Consider the following 17,889-nt stretch of genomic DNA (forward strand, 5'->3'; position numbering starts at 1 on the left):
ACAAGTAAAAAAATTAATAACTTTCCCCAAAACTGGCCTTTGCCTTTTTGCCCTTTATGTCTGTCAGGGGCTTAGACCAGACTTCTGTACCCAGCTCACACTTCTCAATTTCTCCTTTTCTATAAGGCTTAAAGCTTCCCTAGTCACCCTAAGTGGAGGTGTGGCAAGTGGTGTTGAACAGACATAGTGTCTAGTTTGTGGCAGTCTACACATCCGCTCTGATCCCATGTGGGTCAAAGAGAAGAACCACAAATTTTCAGAGGAGCTGGATTTCAAGTTTATAGATCTCTGTGATTTTGGCTAAAGGAACTCAGTGATCCTCTTGGAAGCCCATGGTGGCACAGAAGATGAGCTGTCTTCACTGCTTACTGGTAGTGTTTTTCTTACCAATTGGCTTAACCTGGTGGCTTTCTCCAAATCGACAGGACATCAGCCTGCCAGTTACACACATGCTACACAAAAGGCAACACAGGAAACCTCAGTAGACATACCAATTATAGCAGAGAGAGAAACTAAAGCTAAATTCACAGTAAGGCTGTCTGCATTAGGAGGTTTCTATACAAGAAAGGAAGAGATGAAAGATGTTGAACTTAAAAGCTTACGAGAGGGAGGGGTGTGGAAGAGGGAGAAATTTGCTTCAGATGTCAAGACAGAGCAGTCAGACACAGCTCCTTGCTCACACTGGGAGCGTGGAGGATTCAGCCATCCAGGAGCACCCCTTAAAGACTGTGTGCTGGGTCTGTTCAACACACAATGTCCTCCTCACAACATGACTGTCCCCAGTGATAGCCCTTTTATATCACAATGATGCTTCTATATGAGTTGATGGGGTGGGTTTGTTTGTTTGGGTTTGTTCCCCCTCAACAATACTGAATTTTCCCACTCGAACCCAGACTAGGACTTGGTTGGTCACTCCACAGTTAATTACCAGAAAGGTTATTTATCAACAAGTGTCTAAACCTTTCCAGAGACCATTTCAAGATGTTTATTTTAACAGCTCCTGTGGCTGTGAATGTTTTAGATTGCTTTCTGAATGTTTTCCAAGCCTTGTAAGACGGTGTTGGTCTAAACATAGGCCTAGTCGATTGTCTACCCTCATCCTGACAAAAGATGTTGTGCAGGCTCATATGCAGGGAGGAAATACTTTTGTCTTTCTCAGGGAACAGACTATTTAAACAGACACACATGGAAATATTACTGCTATGTAGGGGCAGCATTATTAGCAAGCTGCATTCAGCACCTCCTTATCTTTACAAGGGCCTGCCACAGCAGAGCAGACCTCTGGGTCTGCCTGGCTTGTGGACCTGTTCCAAGCCCACTGCAAATGGAGAGAGCCAAGAGGCTGATACAGAAAGCTCTCTGCATTAGCATTTCTACCCTTTCAAAGTAGGCAGAGCACAGATTGCACAGATGCAGGAAGTCAACATCTCCAGGAGTCACTCCGAAACTTGTATAAACTCTAAATCCAGAGGCCAGGGCACTTAATCCACTTAGTGTGCCTTCCTCCTCAGTTATATTGGAGCCCCTTTCTCTTGCCTACTGAGAGCGAGTTGGCAAAGTTTTCTGTGTAAGTATGTTCACATCTATACATTTTTAAGAGAATGAATCCAAGTTATTTCCTTTACTATGAAATAACTGTTATGAGAAGAATAACTCAACTAAAGAAGAACTGGAGGGGGAAAAGACAAAGAAAAAAAGAGTCTCAGCTTATGTGGTTAAAAATGTAAAACAAAGTTACTGAAAAGGAAGCAAAAGCTGGGGCACATCAAAGCAGCTGCGGAGGTAATGCAATTAGGTTTGTCACTGAGATAGAGCTGAACAGAAAGGGAAGAACATTCTCTGGTTTCAGCATATCTGGATTTGGAGTAAGGCAGGGAGCATGACTGCTGACCATAGCTGAGGAAAGCAGTGTTGTGGATTAAATGAGACTGAGAAGAAAAAGATAACAAGCATTTCATGGGTTTTCCTTTGCCCAGGAAAGACTGCTGTGTGGCAACAGCCTTGTGCAGACTACATTCCAGAGGGCAACATGAAAGGAGGAGAGCTTGAAATGAAAGCAGTTTAAGCAATAAGGCTGTTAAACGTACACCATGTTTAAGAGTCAGGAAAAGGGAGGAAGCTACAGACCAACAGACAAGGGACCCTTTCAGAAAAGAGCAGTAAGTTTTTTGTTATTTACTAACAGGAAAACTCCAACTGCTTTTGCATCCACTAGGATGTTGCATCATACCAGACTGGTTTCTGGCCTACCAGTCTACAGCTGGTCTGTCTCTAAAACCTAAGTGACCCAGGATATGGGCAGCTCTGAGCAGGGAAAAATGAGTTACAGAGCCAAAGATTTCAGTAAGCCACAGATGTCACCCTGAGGGACCAGCACAAAGTTATGTTTTGCCTGTGTGCTATCTTAATGGACAGATGGTCACTCCAACACATCTCTAAGCCTCCTGCCTGTGCTAAGGAAAGGTCAGCTGAGTTTCCACATACGTTTTACATAAGCGTCACATCAAGAGCACCTAGAAATTTAGCAAGAGATTCATTGGAATGGAGTGAATCACAATAAAAGTGTCCTTTGTACACAGTTGCTACATGAGAAGTCCATTAAGATGTGGTTAGTCTTTCATAACAGAAGAGAGGGACATGTGAGGTTGTACTATGACATTTCTGGAACCTGAATTAAGCATCTTTAGCAAAAAAAAAAGTTCAGCTAAATACATATACATGACAAATGGCATCTTAGTTTTAACAGAACGAGACCACACCAAATAAAATTAACTTTCCACACAATCACAGACCATGGCAAACAGCAGTGAAACTAGTTTAGAGGATTAATTTTTTTAAAATTTAATGAGAAGCAACCATTGAAGTTAAATCTCACTCATTTTAATGGCCTGTGGCTCTAACAAGCATCTTCTTCCAATTAAAAGTGTCACTTGCATAATTTCTGCAAACAAGCCAAGCAAGCTCTCTCCCTCCATGGACATCAGAGTCCAAGACCTCTAGCAGAACATGTTGCTTGGACTTGCATGCAAGTTGTTTGTATGCTTTCTAAAGGTATTAAAATTAGGATCATTTTGGCTTTTAAACCTTTTGTCACACTGAGAGCCCAAGGTGGTCACAAAGAGATAACACGCATGGTACTTCACTCCAGTTTCTTCTGCAACATTTTATTTATTGATATAAGATAGGAGAAGAGGTTACTGCACTGAATTAATAACAGAAGTGGCAGCAAGAGTTTTCAAAGTTTTCCTATAGTGGGAAAAGCATAAAGCAAGTGAATACCAGTTTGCCCTTGATAACAAAAAGTTTTCCATACCTTCCCCAAGTTTGGATGTGTTGATGTCAGAGTCATCTCTGGTTCCATTTTGGGATTCCAGGTATGTAGCAGGGACCCAGCCCTGCTCCTCTGCTGTGCTCACAAACCACCAACCTAAAAAACAAAACCAAAACTTGCTCAGTCAACATTAAGAGGAACAAGAGTAGCAAGATGCTACTGAGAAGGCAGTGCAGAGTCAGCAGCTTTAGTGCAGGTTTGAGTTATTTTGCAGCCTCCTAGGAGAGGAGCTTTATTCCTATGTACCATTTCTTTCAGATACTCTTCCAGTGGTAAATCAGCGTGCAGACTGGTCCATGTAAAAAAGGTTGCAACGGAGCGAACATTTGTTTTTTAAGAAACCTGAAATCTATCTGTGATAACTATGATTTGAGTTACCCAATTCAATTTGTCAAAGTAAGTCTTGCAACATGTTCATCTACAGTTTCAAAACACTTCGTATGTGTATATATACTTTTTACACAGGCATGTAGTGATAGGACAAGGGGTAATGGCTTTAAGCTGAAAGAGGGTATATTTAGATTAGATAGAAGGAAGAAATTCTTCACTATGAGGGTGGTGAGGCACTGCAACAGGTTGCCCAGAGAATCTGTAGGCACCCAGTCCCTGGCAGTGTTCGAGGTCAGGTTGGATGGGGCTTTGAGCAACTGCTCTAGTGGAAGGTGTCCCTGCCCATGGCAGGGGGTTGGAACTAGATGGTATTTAAGGTCCCTTCCAACCTAAATCATTCAATAATTCTACAATATCTATATGTGAACATACAGGAAACAACACAAATGTTGCATGAATCCTAATATGAGGTATCACAGAAGTCAAAAGATGGAAATAGGAAAGCCTTTAGTAGAAGGGCACATATTTCAGAATAGGATACAAAATCTTAAGTGCTTCTAGAGCACTTGTCACCATAGCCAGTGTTTAACAAATGTGACCTGAATTCAATGCCCTGGGAAGCTGGAAAATACTGCACAGAACAGAAATAAGAGAGAAAAAGCTAACTGAAACGTGACTTCAGGCCACAAACACCAGTTATTTGCCTTCACACCTGACCATCTATGTTTCTACCACTATCTACAAAAATGTTAAGTGTTCACCAACTACACTGATATAAACTTCAGGTCACATCTATCGATAGATCAATAAAATTATAGGGAACCTCTTTAGGTTAAGTGCATCCCAGCCACAACTATCCTTGCCTCTTGCTTGGCTACACTGGTTTATTGAATCTTCCACTAATTTTGATGTAGACTTGCTAATCTAAGAGCCTGCAGGTCTCAGATATAAGCACAACTTAGATTCTGCTCCGTTTATGTAAAGTCGGGGTTAAGATACAGAACAATAAAAAGCCAAGCAGGTTAAACCATTTCTATTGTTTTCTACAATTTCCAAGTCTCCTCCAAAAATGCAAGTTGCTTTGTCAAGACAATATAAACTATTGTTCAACACTAGTCTTTCAGCCTCTCCAAAGAGAGTTGAGAAAATAGCTATTTCTGTACATATACCTCAAAATAGTTTACAGACTTTAATGGCTGTCATAAAACCAATAAATTTAACAGGAGACTCCCAAGCCTGCCTGTGATGAACAAAGGCAGGGACAAGCCAGCTTGGTCTGTAAATAGATGGGGCACAAAACCAAATCAATTCATGGTGGGGCAAAGCCCCGAGTTGTGTGAGGGGCAGGCAGCCTGGGCCTGGCAAGGGGAAGGGACACTTCGCCAGGCTCTGCCGCTATGTTACGTGTAACTTTCTGTAATGAGAAAATAACCCCCAAACTAAAACAATACTCAAATGTTCACGCTAAAAGTCATCCAAGTTCATTCCAAATCCTGTCACAGAAGACTTCGCCAGAGGACAGCAGTTACAAACCCTCATATTCCTCCCTGAGGCCTGCGGCAGGCAGACAATGTGCCCCTAGCAGCAAACCCCTTGCCACCACATAGCTGCTGGGTAGCTCTATTTATTTACTCAAAAACTCAGACATGGCTTTCCATTTTCTGGCCCACCAGAGGTCTGGAAACTTTGCTTCACAAGGCTCATGGCTGGAAAGTTTAAATTTAGTTATTCCTCCTCAGCAGGAGGTGGATTCTCCTGCCACGAAGCCCACAGCAGCGAACACACAGGGTCTGCCAGACTGTTTCAAAAACACATCTTCATGGTTGTTCCTTATTTTACTAGTAACATATCAACAAGGGTAGCTAACACAGTTTAACATACACTTGTAATTAGGCACAAAACGTCAGAAGCTGGCCTTCAGCTGATATCAATTAGACTGGAATAGTTTATGTAAACTCTTCCTCAGAAAGAAATTAAACACAATTGCACAAAAAGGACTTGCCTACACTCAGAATGTGTGCGTGAGCCAAATTCAAACCATGGTAAAACCATCTTTGGAGGCCTGGATTGCACAGCCTTGACGCCAACCCGGTGCTAGCCCATTTCACAATACAGCTCCTCTGGTTTGGCTCACTGAGCTGCATTGTGGCCCCAGAGCCGAGTTTAAGGTCTTGAGTTTGGGGCTAAGCCTCCATCCATCTAGACGGGGCTTTCTGCTAACAGACAACCCCTTACCCCCAGGCCTAGGCATGTGTACGTGTGCCTCCCCACTGCCATTGCCCTGAAAGGCCTCACAACTCCACTGATCTTAAGAACAGAACGGGCTCCTACATACCAGTTGAAGGTCAAGCCACATTTAGGGTCGATTACAGTCAAGTAACTCAACCAAATCCATTGCAACATGCAGACAGAACATGCAATAGTCTAAGCGATGTATTAAGCCACTTTAATTGTTCAAGCTATCACTAAGATTAAAGCTTCTAATTGCCACAGAACTCATGAAAACTCTATTTTCTTTCTAAAGATTTCCTTTATAAACTATGTACAAAGGTAAAGTATAAATGAGAAACCTCTTCAACTACTGAGAAATCAGCAGCGTCTGTCCAGGTTCAGAGAAAACCAGCCCCCATACTCTGAAATTCTCACATTTTGAGCTTGCTTCTCAGAAGGACAAAAGGAAGGCTTTAATGCAGCTCATTGGAATAGCATGTCCACAGAAAAGTACGTTTTACTTAAACAGACCGAACAACTGAGAAGCCCGAGAAACTTCCAGCAGCACCCCTGGCAGCAGAGAAGTCAAAAATGGATGCTTGCAAGCAAGACGTGCGAAGACTTGGAGTGGCTGAGCAAACGTTGCAGAGGCAGCTCACTCTTTATGAGGCAAAAAAATCCAAATTATAATGGTTCATCTAAGCCATAACCCTACAGAAAGGAAATTACAGCATAGTTCAAGAATTGACAAGCTCCTAGCAGAAAATGGCTGAAGTGCAGACAAGTTCCACAATGCAGTCCGTGCATGAAAGCTCTGCCCAGCTGATCATGAAGTACTTGGCTCTGCACCATCCCCTCATTAAAAGCATTACGGCAGATGCCATTTAGTCCCATCACCCTTTCCCCCTCCCCAGTTCACAAAGTTCACGGTCTGCAGACAAACTAGCTAGATTGCCCTTTGTTTCCAGAAAGTCAGGGCTACAGTGGCACAAACTCTCTCTTGTCTCCTCCCCTGCCACCTTTCCCAACTCAGAGCATCACAGAGACATTATTAGAAAACTTGCTTTTGAAACACAGAACAAAACATTGCATTTATTTTGAGTTCTCCCTCTATGCTGGAGTTGAGTTCAACTTCACAATTGATCATTAAAACCATTCTGCAGCAACATCTGCAGGGAATTATGTAAAGTTATTTCCATGCACTGCCAAGCCAGTCTGAGGTTCGCTCTCGCACTCACACCATCTGTAAAAACTAGGCAGTGCCTTGCAGCTTGAGTTAACCCTTACAGGTGCCCCTCCCTCTCTGATATTAAAAGGCAACTCTAAAGCTCATGTGGCATGGATGTCTAGACTGAGACTGTTACCCAGCTCTCATCCCTGATGAGGATTCAAAGGGAGCTTAAGCCTCTTAAAGGCACACAGGGAGTTGTAGCCCCTGCACCTAGATCAAGCCCAGCTTGAGCTTTGTGGCATTCCCCCAAATCCTGCCTTAGTACTAATCCAGTAATATGAATTTTTAAGGTAGATGTGCAAATTTCTCCCCACATACATTGACCCTTTGGTTGGCATCTGTCGGCATCCCTAGCTGTAAAAGCCAAGATGTCTCTACAGTCACAGAGTCCATCTAGGTTCTGATAACTCTCAGACATTTTCAGCACGGAGCTTCATTGGTTATCGAGAGATGACATGTTCCACTTGCCATGCATCCATACACACAGCAAGATGATGTTTGCAAAATATATTGGTCACACTGGAGAGTGAATAAATGACAAAAATACTTTGATTCTGAAAGTCATGTTCTTGCTTTTAATTGTATTCCCAGTCCTCTCCCCAAAAGGCTTTTAAAAAGCAAGATAATTAAGCAAGTGTTTTTCACAATCCACACCATTGGAAACTACTAGAACATAGTTTAAGGACCATATTTTATGCAAGTTTTACTTATGTTTACATACATCCTCATCCATTTACATCCATCCTTTCTCCAGGCTGGCAGGAAAATTAGCTATTTCTGTTGAAGTCCGCCTAATACTAGAATCATAGAATGGTTTGGGTTGGAAAGGACCTTCAAAGCTCACCTAGTCCAACACCCTGCAATAAGCAGGGACATCATCAACTAGATCAGGCTGCTCAGAACCTGCCCATCTCCAAGGATGAGGCATTTACTACCTCTGGGCAACCTGTTCCAGTACTCTGCCACTCTCACTGTAAAATATTTCTTCCTCATGTCTAGCCTAAATCTCCCTACAAATCACTTTTTTGAAGTTTAAAAAAAATTATATATATATATAAAAAAAAAAAAAAAGGCAGCAGGATCATGCTTAACATTGGTTTCTAATTCTCTCCATAGCCATTAATTTCCTCTGTAGACTTTGTTTGTCAATTTATGAGCTTAACTAAAGTAAACAAGAAGGCTAGCAACACTGTAAAAGGGAATGGGAATCTCTCCTACATGAGTGGACTTGACATTCTTCTAAACAAATACTTAAATAACACTCCACCTCTCAAGAGCCTTGAAAAAAAGATAGTTCCAACAAGTTAAGTTTTCCTACAAAGCAGTACTAGATGCAATCGGGTCATTGACACACCTGGGACACAAACCTTTTTAAGCCAACAGCTGATTACTTTCCTTCAGAGATGTGATCTGCTTCATTAAAAAACAGCTAAGGTGAGAGTATTGGTGAGCAGATGAAGGTGCTTGATTTTTCCATGCCACTAGAGCCTGGTATACACAGTACATGTATATTTGATACACATAGAAAAGTCAGTCATAATTGCTTCAGATAGACCTTCAAAGAATATGCAGAAGCAGAAACATAAAGGCACAAGTAGTAGCATTTTGCAAGAGGGATTTTCTGCAGCAAGCATGTTCTCACACTCACTTCCTAAAAATCTACTGCAGTGTCCGTACACTGTTAGACATGCTCACCGTATGTGCTGGCTCTGCTCTCTGTAACAGGCTCCTTCAGTCCCACACCCTTGGCAAAGGCTCTGGCTTGACAGCATTGAACATGTATGAAGGCCAGTGTCTGATTTCTGAGCATTTTGTCCTTAGAATTCACAGAAGAGACATCTTTCTTTTAAATAAGGAGATACATGCAAGAGGTCTTCCTAGCATGGAACTGACTATAGGCGGGGGTACAGAAGTCCGTGCATGAATCACCACACAGCAGACTAAAGCTGTTATCTCAGGATGAATTATTGAAGTTGGTGAAATATTAAAGGCAGCTTTCATCCTTAAAAACAATGTTTCCCTGTCTGTGTGCACAGCAGATTCCACTGCAGCCACTACTCAACCACAAAACAATGTTTGTCTCATTTTAAAGATGGAAGTGGGGCTCAAACAAAGACATGCTCGAGGTGTAAAGATGTGCTTGTGGCGGACATCCTGCCTGAAGACAGTTAAGATACACAGCACAGGTTCACAGCCCTTTGCATGCCATACCCAAAGTAGACTGGGCCACACATGAGGATTTCAGTTCAACCATGGTCCTTCCAGCCAGTTCACATCCTAGATCTACACGCTGGGAGCAATCTGACTTCCCATGGTAACATTATTTTGCGCAGTGTTGCAACCCTGACCGCCTGTGCCTGACTGCTCTCACAGTCAAGAGTGAAGGTTGTTATCTTGCTTGCAACTACCGTGGTTGCACTCTAGGTATTGAGTACTGCTTTAAGAATTTAGGAATAAAACTCACCATGCAAGTTACTGCTCAACTCCAAGAGGTCTTTAAACTTGCTGATGAAACACCCCAAGAGCCCCACAGCACTGTGATGAGGAAGAGTTATTAGTTCTCTAGTATGAGAGAAAAAGAGGAAAAAGGATCACACCTGTCACTCCTTTCCTGATACCCCTGAATGGAAAACTGGAGCTTCTATATAGGTCATGAAACAGGTTTTCTACAATACCTTTAAAAGCCAAATGAAGAACTACAAACAAACTTTTTTTTTTTTGTTTAAAAAAAAAAAAGGAATACGAGCTGCTCTCCTCTCTTATCAAAGAAAATAATGAAATTAAGATTTGAAATGTAATAAGTAAAGATTTTGCTCTTGGTACCAAATATGCTGCAACATCTACCTGACAGGACATACATTAGAAATCATACACCTGAGTGCTGTTCAATAGCAGGCATGTAGGCACAGGCTATGTTCTGCCTAGCAAGATACCCTCAAAATTTAAACTGGAATAATAGTTTTATTGTTTAGTAAAGAGAGAACACATCAAAGAAGGAAGGGAGGCTGCACACCCCTCTGCTCTTCCTCCAGCATTCAACTAAAATTTACAGGAGTCCCCACAAAAAACATAATGGAGGCCCCAGTCTAAGAGCATCATTTAGGAACCCTGAAAACTCAAAGCACACATGGAGTGTCCCTGGAAATACTTTTCTTTCCCTCCTTAGAGAGGGTCTGAAAGCTGAGTTGTGTTCTCATCAGAGTAGAGGCTGCAGCAGTTTTTGCTTAATTTGGCGATGGAAACAATACTTGAGGGCTTCCTGAGGTAAGAGAGGAGATGGGGAGCAGGGGGTGGGGACATCTGGAAGGCTGGAATCTGTTGATATAATTTTTTTGCCTATTAACAGAACAGCATTATGCCTTACAGAGCCAAAAGCTGGAACAAAAGGCCAAGAGCTGAGACCACTGTTTGCTGTTCTCCAGCAATATTTGATAGTAACTGCAAATGCTTAAGACTTAGCAGCAGCAGAGGGAATTGCATTCCTTGCACTGCTTTAGGTGTTACTGAGTTTAAGGAAAATAGACGTGAATCCCAGAGTTTGGGTGCTGTAACATACGAGAGAACAGAGTTCTCTCCTGCAATGACTGGCTATTATGGTAACTAGTTGTTTCAAGGCTATATGGTCATGGATTTGCTATACTAATCCTTCCAGTCTGCCTTCTTTCTCCACCTTGACTACTGATCAGGTGGCACTGGTAGATGGAGGACTCCTCAGCTGTGCTGTCAGCATACACCCCCTTGTGCTGCTGTACTCCAGTTCCTATGGTTGCAGAGCTGCCTGGCACAAAGGGCCCACTAGGCATGAATAAATATCTTAGTTATTGCTGCCACACAGGTTTTTCTTGGACCAAAAGCAACTGACTAGGTGTGTACATAAGTGGTTGCTACAGAGTCCCAAAGTACATCTCAGATTCTGGCTTAAACATCTAGCTTGCTTGGATTGGTTTCCACATCACATTATATGCATAAACACACAAGTATATATGTGGAAATTCACACCCTGACCTCTGCATTCAAATACATATTTCCCTAGTCTTCTACTGGGATTGGAACTGTGTTTCTTCTACTTCTGGAAAAAGTAGAAGTGTTCAGAACATGGGAAAAGTTCATGGGAAAAGAGAAAACTGGACAATATACAACTCAGCTCTAATACTTTATCGGTTACATCACTAGTAGAGACTATGGATATTCAGAGTATTAGACAACTAGGAAATACCACATTACTGCATTTGCTCAAATATTGTAAGCTAGTAGGTGACAAGCCTTCCAGAAGTGCACATTTGGAAAAATACTTACATATTTATCTCTTATTACACTTGTGACTTCTTGTGTATATGTATGGGGGGCAAGAGGGGGAAATTAAGCACACAGTTTATCTTTAGGTTCTGACAGTACAAACTGATAGCTACAGACTCCAAGAGGAGTACGTGGAACTATTTGCTACGGCCCAGTTGTTACCCATGGACTTCCCCTCCCTGTTTAAAAAAAAAAGGGCTTCAAATTTGTATATTGACACAGCTGGAATGAAGGAATCTGCCAAATACGTTTTCAAGAATTGGCACATACATCCACAAAGCCATCATATAATCCAGTACAAATTACACAAGTTGTGTCCTTAAAGCAATGGAGTAAATGCACTACCTGTTACACCAACAGCTATGGAAATGTCTTGGACATTACCCGTAAATCCCAGATCAAGTCCCATCACACTCCAGGTCACCAGCTTTCCCTAAACTGTCAAGTCCCCTGGGCTCCCCAAGACAGAAGCAGTGGAAAGCACCACTTGCCCGTGGCCAGCTCCAGAACACACACAGTCAACGTGCCCAAGTTGTTGGTCAGCATCCCCAGACCACTGAAATTAGGGGATCCACAAAGCAATGAAATCAGCCAGTTCTACAGGCCAGTCAACACCCAAGAAGTTGCAAAAAAGTTTTGCCAAGGCTCAAACATTCTAATGCCTCCTAAAGATAAATATTAAATAATCTTCTCCTTCCTGCTTAATTTGACTTCAAGAACACCTAATGGTGAAACTGTCTGTGGGATGTGAGCTGCATTCCACATAGCCCAAGACAGTTTGTGGCTTACAGCCTTTGTTCAGAATAGGAATAAAAACTAAGCGAGGGAGTGCTTTACTCAGAGGAAATATCTCATCAATCACAACAAGGAACAAAGCTATCTTTAGGTGGGCATACTATATTGCGCAAGCAGCCTGGCTGCAGCTGCTAACCCATTAACAGTGAGTACTGTTCAGTAACTGGAGTAAACCAAGGTCCATCCATAACCCAATGGCTTTCAGGAAGTTACTGACTTGCACTGGTATATTGGCCAATGTGGTCCTGCCATCCAACCCTCAGTATCAACCCAGTTAATACAGAAAACACCTGTTTACAGATCACAGATTTTCCTTTTTCATCTAATCTGCTTGGTAACTGGGTTTCCCATCTGACCTCAAATTGTGGTTTTACCTTTTCTTGCAGTTTTCCCCTTGGAAAGTTATAGATTTACATGCACCCTTCAAAGATTAAGTCTTTGTGAATTTAGCAACGATGGGGCAAGTTAAGATTGCTAGAGGGCACACACTCAGCCAGTATAAGAGGCCATGCATTAAGTCTGCACAGGTATCAAGTAGTACTGGACAGTTTCTCTCTCTTACTTTCTCTCTCTCTGTCTTCTTTCCTTCCTCCATGCCTGATAACAGCCTGGTGTCTTTCACCTTCTATTTCCAAAAGGACTTGTGTCCTACATTTCCCTTAGTGTTTCTACTGTTATGAAAATGTAGCTCAAGCAGGAAGGTGACTCAATAAATCCATGCCCTAGCCTTCTTAAAGCCTAACCCCTTACCTCCTCTCCAGCAACTATTTAGAGGTTGAAATCTATAGATCCAAGGTTATAACAACCGTGCCAAAATGATAGTGTTGGCACCGTGTTTACACAAATCAATAATTTACAAGAGCTGGGGCAGGGATAGAGGAGAACTCCTGCACATGGTACAGAACAGACAGAATCAGGTGGGCAAACCCAGCCCAGGGCAGCAGACAAACAACCCAGTGCCTTCTGAAGGCTTTGCCAGTGCAGCCAGCTCCCGCAGCGGATTTTCCAGAGCCACAGACAACCGATCACAGTGAAGGCACGCAAGCAGATGGCTTTCCATTCCTCGGGGCACGGGGAGCTCAGCCCCAGGAGCCAACAGGGACTTTCTATTAGTCATTACCAGTTGTAGGGTTGTGTGTTTTCTGCGGTCAGCCAACAGGGTGCACCAGTCAAGCTCACAAGTAATTTCCTTTACATTCACAGGACTTAATCTTAAAGCAAACACGTTCTGTGTCCAAGCTTTCTTTAGGAAAACATGAATAAGCTTTCAAATGGGCCTCACAGTAATCTTGTCCAAAAGATTACAAATTACTTCCTAGTGGTTTAAAAAAGTTACAGACCCCCAACCTCAGCTGATAGGAAACAGCCTTCACAGGCAGCAGAGAATAGCCAACATTGGCTTCCTGCACAAATTGCCAAAAGTTGCTTTTGTTTTAATTTCTTATTCTGAAGTTTGTAGAGAATGTGGCACCAGCTGCCTACTACAAAACCCTCAAAGCTGCACAGAATCAGGAAAGAAAGACTCTATAGACTAGGAACGATCGTAGCAGAGTACTAAACCATGCTCCAGGTCCTAGCATCAAAGTTACACAGGAATCCCATATTTCAGTCAAAAATAAATCTGCTATCTCTGAGACAGACTTTGGTTATCTCAAGACAGAACAAAGCAACACTGGCCTGAAGCACAGAACAAAGGCTATACTATATCCAGTAGAAATCAGAGGATAAAGCAACCGAGCAGTGACATTAGTTCAGTCTGAAGCACAGCTGAGTCACCAGATTAAAAACACTGCCTTTTACAAACAGCTTTTATGGCATCCTTCTGAAACACAATATTTCTGCTAAAGGAACACAGACACCTTGGTTTGCCAGTGCCCAGCACAGTGTGCAGAGCAGCACCACACCGTAGCACTCAGATAATTGCCATTTCCATATCCTGGCTGTTCCTTGAAGCTTTGCTGTCCAAATACAACTTCTGTCCATCTCTATTTATTAGCTAGATCTGGCAAGGCTGTAGCCCAGATGGTACGTTATCACAAATACTGATGTAAGCCAAATCGAACGCTTTGTTCTCCCTCTGACACCACTTCATTGCTTTTCTCCTGAGCTCCATTCAAGCCATGTTTCTGTAGTGACCTCAGGAGCTGAGCCTCAAAGCACTGCCTGGACAAGGCTGGAGCAAATGACAGCTTCGGAAATGAGTACCAGAGTGATGAATAGCAGGCTATGAGAGCAGCCGGTGCATTAGCAGGCTGCCAATTAATGAACTACTTCATATTGAACAAGGACATACATGGGCAAGGAGTATCACTGACGCTCCCCAAAAGAGATTACAAACCTAATTCAGTATTTTCTGAAGGGTTTTTGCAGGCTTCTGTAAAATTTAGAAGCTTACAGACTTGTTACTAGATTTTGTTCAGCAGGAAGCTGAACTGACCCCATTTTGAGCAGATTATAGAAAACTAAAAGAAGAGAAAAAATTACATTTACATTTAACTATCAGGAAGACCCAGACAATGAAAATAACCTAAGCAGGTGAAAACAAATGGGGACATTCACTTTTAGGAAGAAGGAAAACTGAGCTCATTCATGTAGACTTCAAAAAAGCAAACAGGAACTATTGGTCTATCTGGTTCCATCAGCTCTAACAAAAAGATGCATCAACAGCATAAGAAGAGAAGGTGAATATAGGAAAGCTACTGAGGCAAAAACCTCTGGGGTAAGATGCTTATTTTCCCCCCTTCAGCAAAAAAGTACTCCTCTTATGTTGCAGAAAATGCTCTGCACACAGCCAGGCAACCAAGCACTTGTTTCTACTCATTCTGGCTTAGCCTCTGGATAAGGCAGCTACACACTCTGCTCAAGCACCTTTGCAGGGGTTTTGCTACATGGTGGTATGCATGTGATTTCTCTGCAGCTTGCTTTATTGTCTCACCCGCAACATGGACTTCAAAGACTGAGGTTTACTGTTCGGTGCTCCTTACACCTAGGAAAGATAACCTAGACTCAGAGCAGTGAACTGTTCTGCCTTGAGAGACTAAAAATACCTCACTAAGTCTTGCACTATAGGAACATCGACAACAAGATTCCTATTAACACCTTCTTCATAGAGAAAGGCTGAGATGCCGGCTGTCTCCATTGCCATTCTGCCTCCAGGAAGGCACCATTAGGTGTGTAATACGTCAAAATCCCAATATTTAAACATTTTCATTTTCTAACTCTCCTTTCTGTCTCTTCAAGCTTAACCAAACAAAGCCAGAGCAGGCACTAAGCACAGATTTGCTGGCAATAATCAGTGAGGCTGATCTTCTGATGCTAAATAAAGGTTAGCAAGGCAAATTAATGAAGTGAGATACAGAAGAGCTGTCAATCTCCAAGCATTTCACAGAGCTGAGACAAGAGAAATTTATCATTGTGAGGCTTATTCCTTTCCATTAGGAATAAATCAACCATGAAACAAGGGCAAGAGTAATGCTGTCCTTGGGTGAAAAGCTGAGATTTGTAGACCTCTTTTACAAACACACACACATTATACAATACAGCACCATTTAAAATAAATAAGCAGCACTGTAAGGGATTACCTAAACCTGTTAGACAGATGAGGCACAGTGTTTATCTTTTCAACAGGGAGTCACTTAAGCTTACCCTGAATGCACGCAAGATTAAACCCTTCCCTCTCCTCAGTACAAGGCTACCAAAAGAGGACACACTGGGCTGCCTGTACCTATTCCTGGCCAGAGTCCGCAAGTGCTACATGTCTTTCTTTCTTTGCACAGGCAACTGCTATTCTGCAATCATTCCAATGCTAACACCATAGAAAACCTTGAGTTCTGGCATTTTGCAACCCTATACTTTTCAGGATCTCACTCCTGGCAGATTATTTTTTTGTTTGTTTTTTTCTTCCTTCCCCCAAAATATGTTGATTTCCCCTTCTTATTTTGGGAAAGGTCAATGATGGAACGCAGAGGCTGCATGTTCACTCCAAACTGAGAAAGGGGATGGTTCTACTCCTGGAGAGCTGGCCTGGCTTTTTGAGGAGCTCTCTCTAACAGAACTGAGAACCAGATCAATTATTTACATGGGAAGAGTTTTTCCCTCCCCAATTTTCAAGTCTTAGTAACTTCCCTTCCCTTCCCCCACCACCCAAATCTGAACAGTGTTTCCTTTGTCTGTCCCTTATGTAGACTTGCAGCCTCTGGAGACAAGACCTAAGTGTCTAGCACAACAGGACCCCTGATCTCAGCTGGGCCTTAGGCACTGCCATAAAAAACAAACACAGATCACAGAAGCATGGCTCTTGTGATGTAAAACAGCCTGGATAGTAAATAGGTTTTTGGACAGGTCAGTTAGCTGCCATACTAATTACAACGTTGGAATGCTATGGCTTAACAAAAGTTTGTATGGCCTAAAAATTTATTTCAAAACATCCCATTTAGTGACTCCGTGTGCACATTTGGAGAGGTAAAGTAGAGTTCATTGCAATACTAACATGAAATATGTGCAACAGTGCACCTCCAGCAAGACCAACTGGACTACTAACACATTTTAGGATGACTAATGAATTGCAGTTTCCTCAGCATGCTTCCCTCCCAAGGCCTGCGGGCAAGGATTATGGAGTGGAAAGAAACCAACCTGGGTAGAAACAAAAGCACATACTTGTGTAGCTGCTAAATCCACACTGGGGAAGATTTCCAATTGTATATCAGAGAGATCTACCCCCTTGCCCTTGCCTGCATGCGTTCTTCAACACACACATCAAATCCTCAAACTTCAGCTCAGCAAAACATCATGCCATGCAGCCTGCAGAAAGCAACCAAGACTACACATTTTTGGGAAGGACAAACACCACTTCCAAATCCCCTTCTAACTGATGCAGAGACCCTCAACGCCAGGCATGAGGGACACCATCTCCAAGGCACACCAGTCCCCTGATGTATTTCTTGATCAAGCTTCTGTCTAGTAACAGACACCTCCTGAAGGTTTAAAAACTGCCTCCTGATGTTCCTTAATCCCATTACAAGATTTAGTGCAGATATATGGTGTTTACAAGCCATTTTCACGGAGATCACGTTTTCTTTGACTGACCTATTTGTCACCAGTTGCTAATACAAGTCTGTGGGGTTGCCTGGTACCAACACACATAGTATGGGCTGGGAACACAAAACAAGCTTTTTGATGTACTTATTTTGGGAATGGCCACACACTATACTTGCAGAACTTCACATTAATTATTAGTTAGTATTAATTACACAGTATTAACTTGTTAATTTTATTTATTAAAAAAAGTCTTCCCGCCCTGCCCTGCTAATGAACAAGTTCGGCCAGATGCCAAACACTAATCAGAATTGGTTTAATAAAATTTCAAGGTCAATTTTACATGGACCTAAAATTAAGGGGTTAATTCTCTGTCCTACAAAACATTGGATTTGTTGGTCATCCACCAGCATGTATTACCTCAACTCTAAGCTATGACTCTATTTGCAAGTTCACAGCTGAAGCCAAAGGAAAATGAAAATTCAAAGGAAGTTCAACATCTGGTATGACCTCTTGCATCTCACAGGTCATTAATGCCACATCATCTGGCTCACCAACACTGTGCCAAATAACCTTTACTGGACTACTTACTCTGAGAAACATGTCTTTTTTTCTATAGATGAAGTTACAGTATGGAGGCTATTCCAGAAACACAAGCATT

The 17,889-nt window shown here is 42.3% G+C and overlaps 1 protein-coding gene across 2 annotated transcripts in view; it reads right to left on the minus strand.

Moving 5' to 3' along the window:
- Positions 1 to 17,889, minus strand: part of SH3PXD2A (SH3 and PX domains 2A) — a gene marked incomplete at both ends in the record, with an annotated part of 255,377 nt that overhangs the window by 24,812 nt on the left and 212,676 nt on the right. For both annotated transcript variants that reach the window (XM_080348342.1, XM_080348341.1), the window contains one exon: positions 3,314 to 3,427. In XM_080348342.1, coding sequence (XP_080204468.1) covers positions 3,314 to 3,427 — 114 coding nt within the window. The remainder of the gene's footprint in view (positions 1 to 3,313; positions 3,428 to 17,889) is intronic.

The sequence above is a fragment of the Nesoenas mayeri genome (genome assembly GCF_963082525.1).
Source record: "Nesoenas mayeri genome assembly, chromosome: 7".
Classification (NCBI taxonomy): domain Eukaryota; kingdom Metazoa; phylum Chordata; class Aves; order Columbiformes; family Columbidae; genus Nesoenas; species Nesoenas mayeri.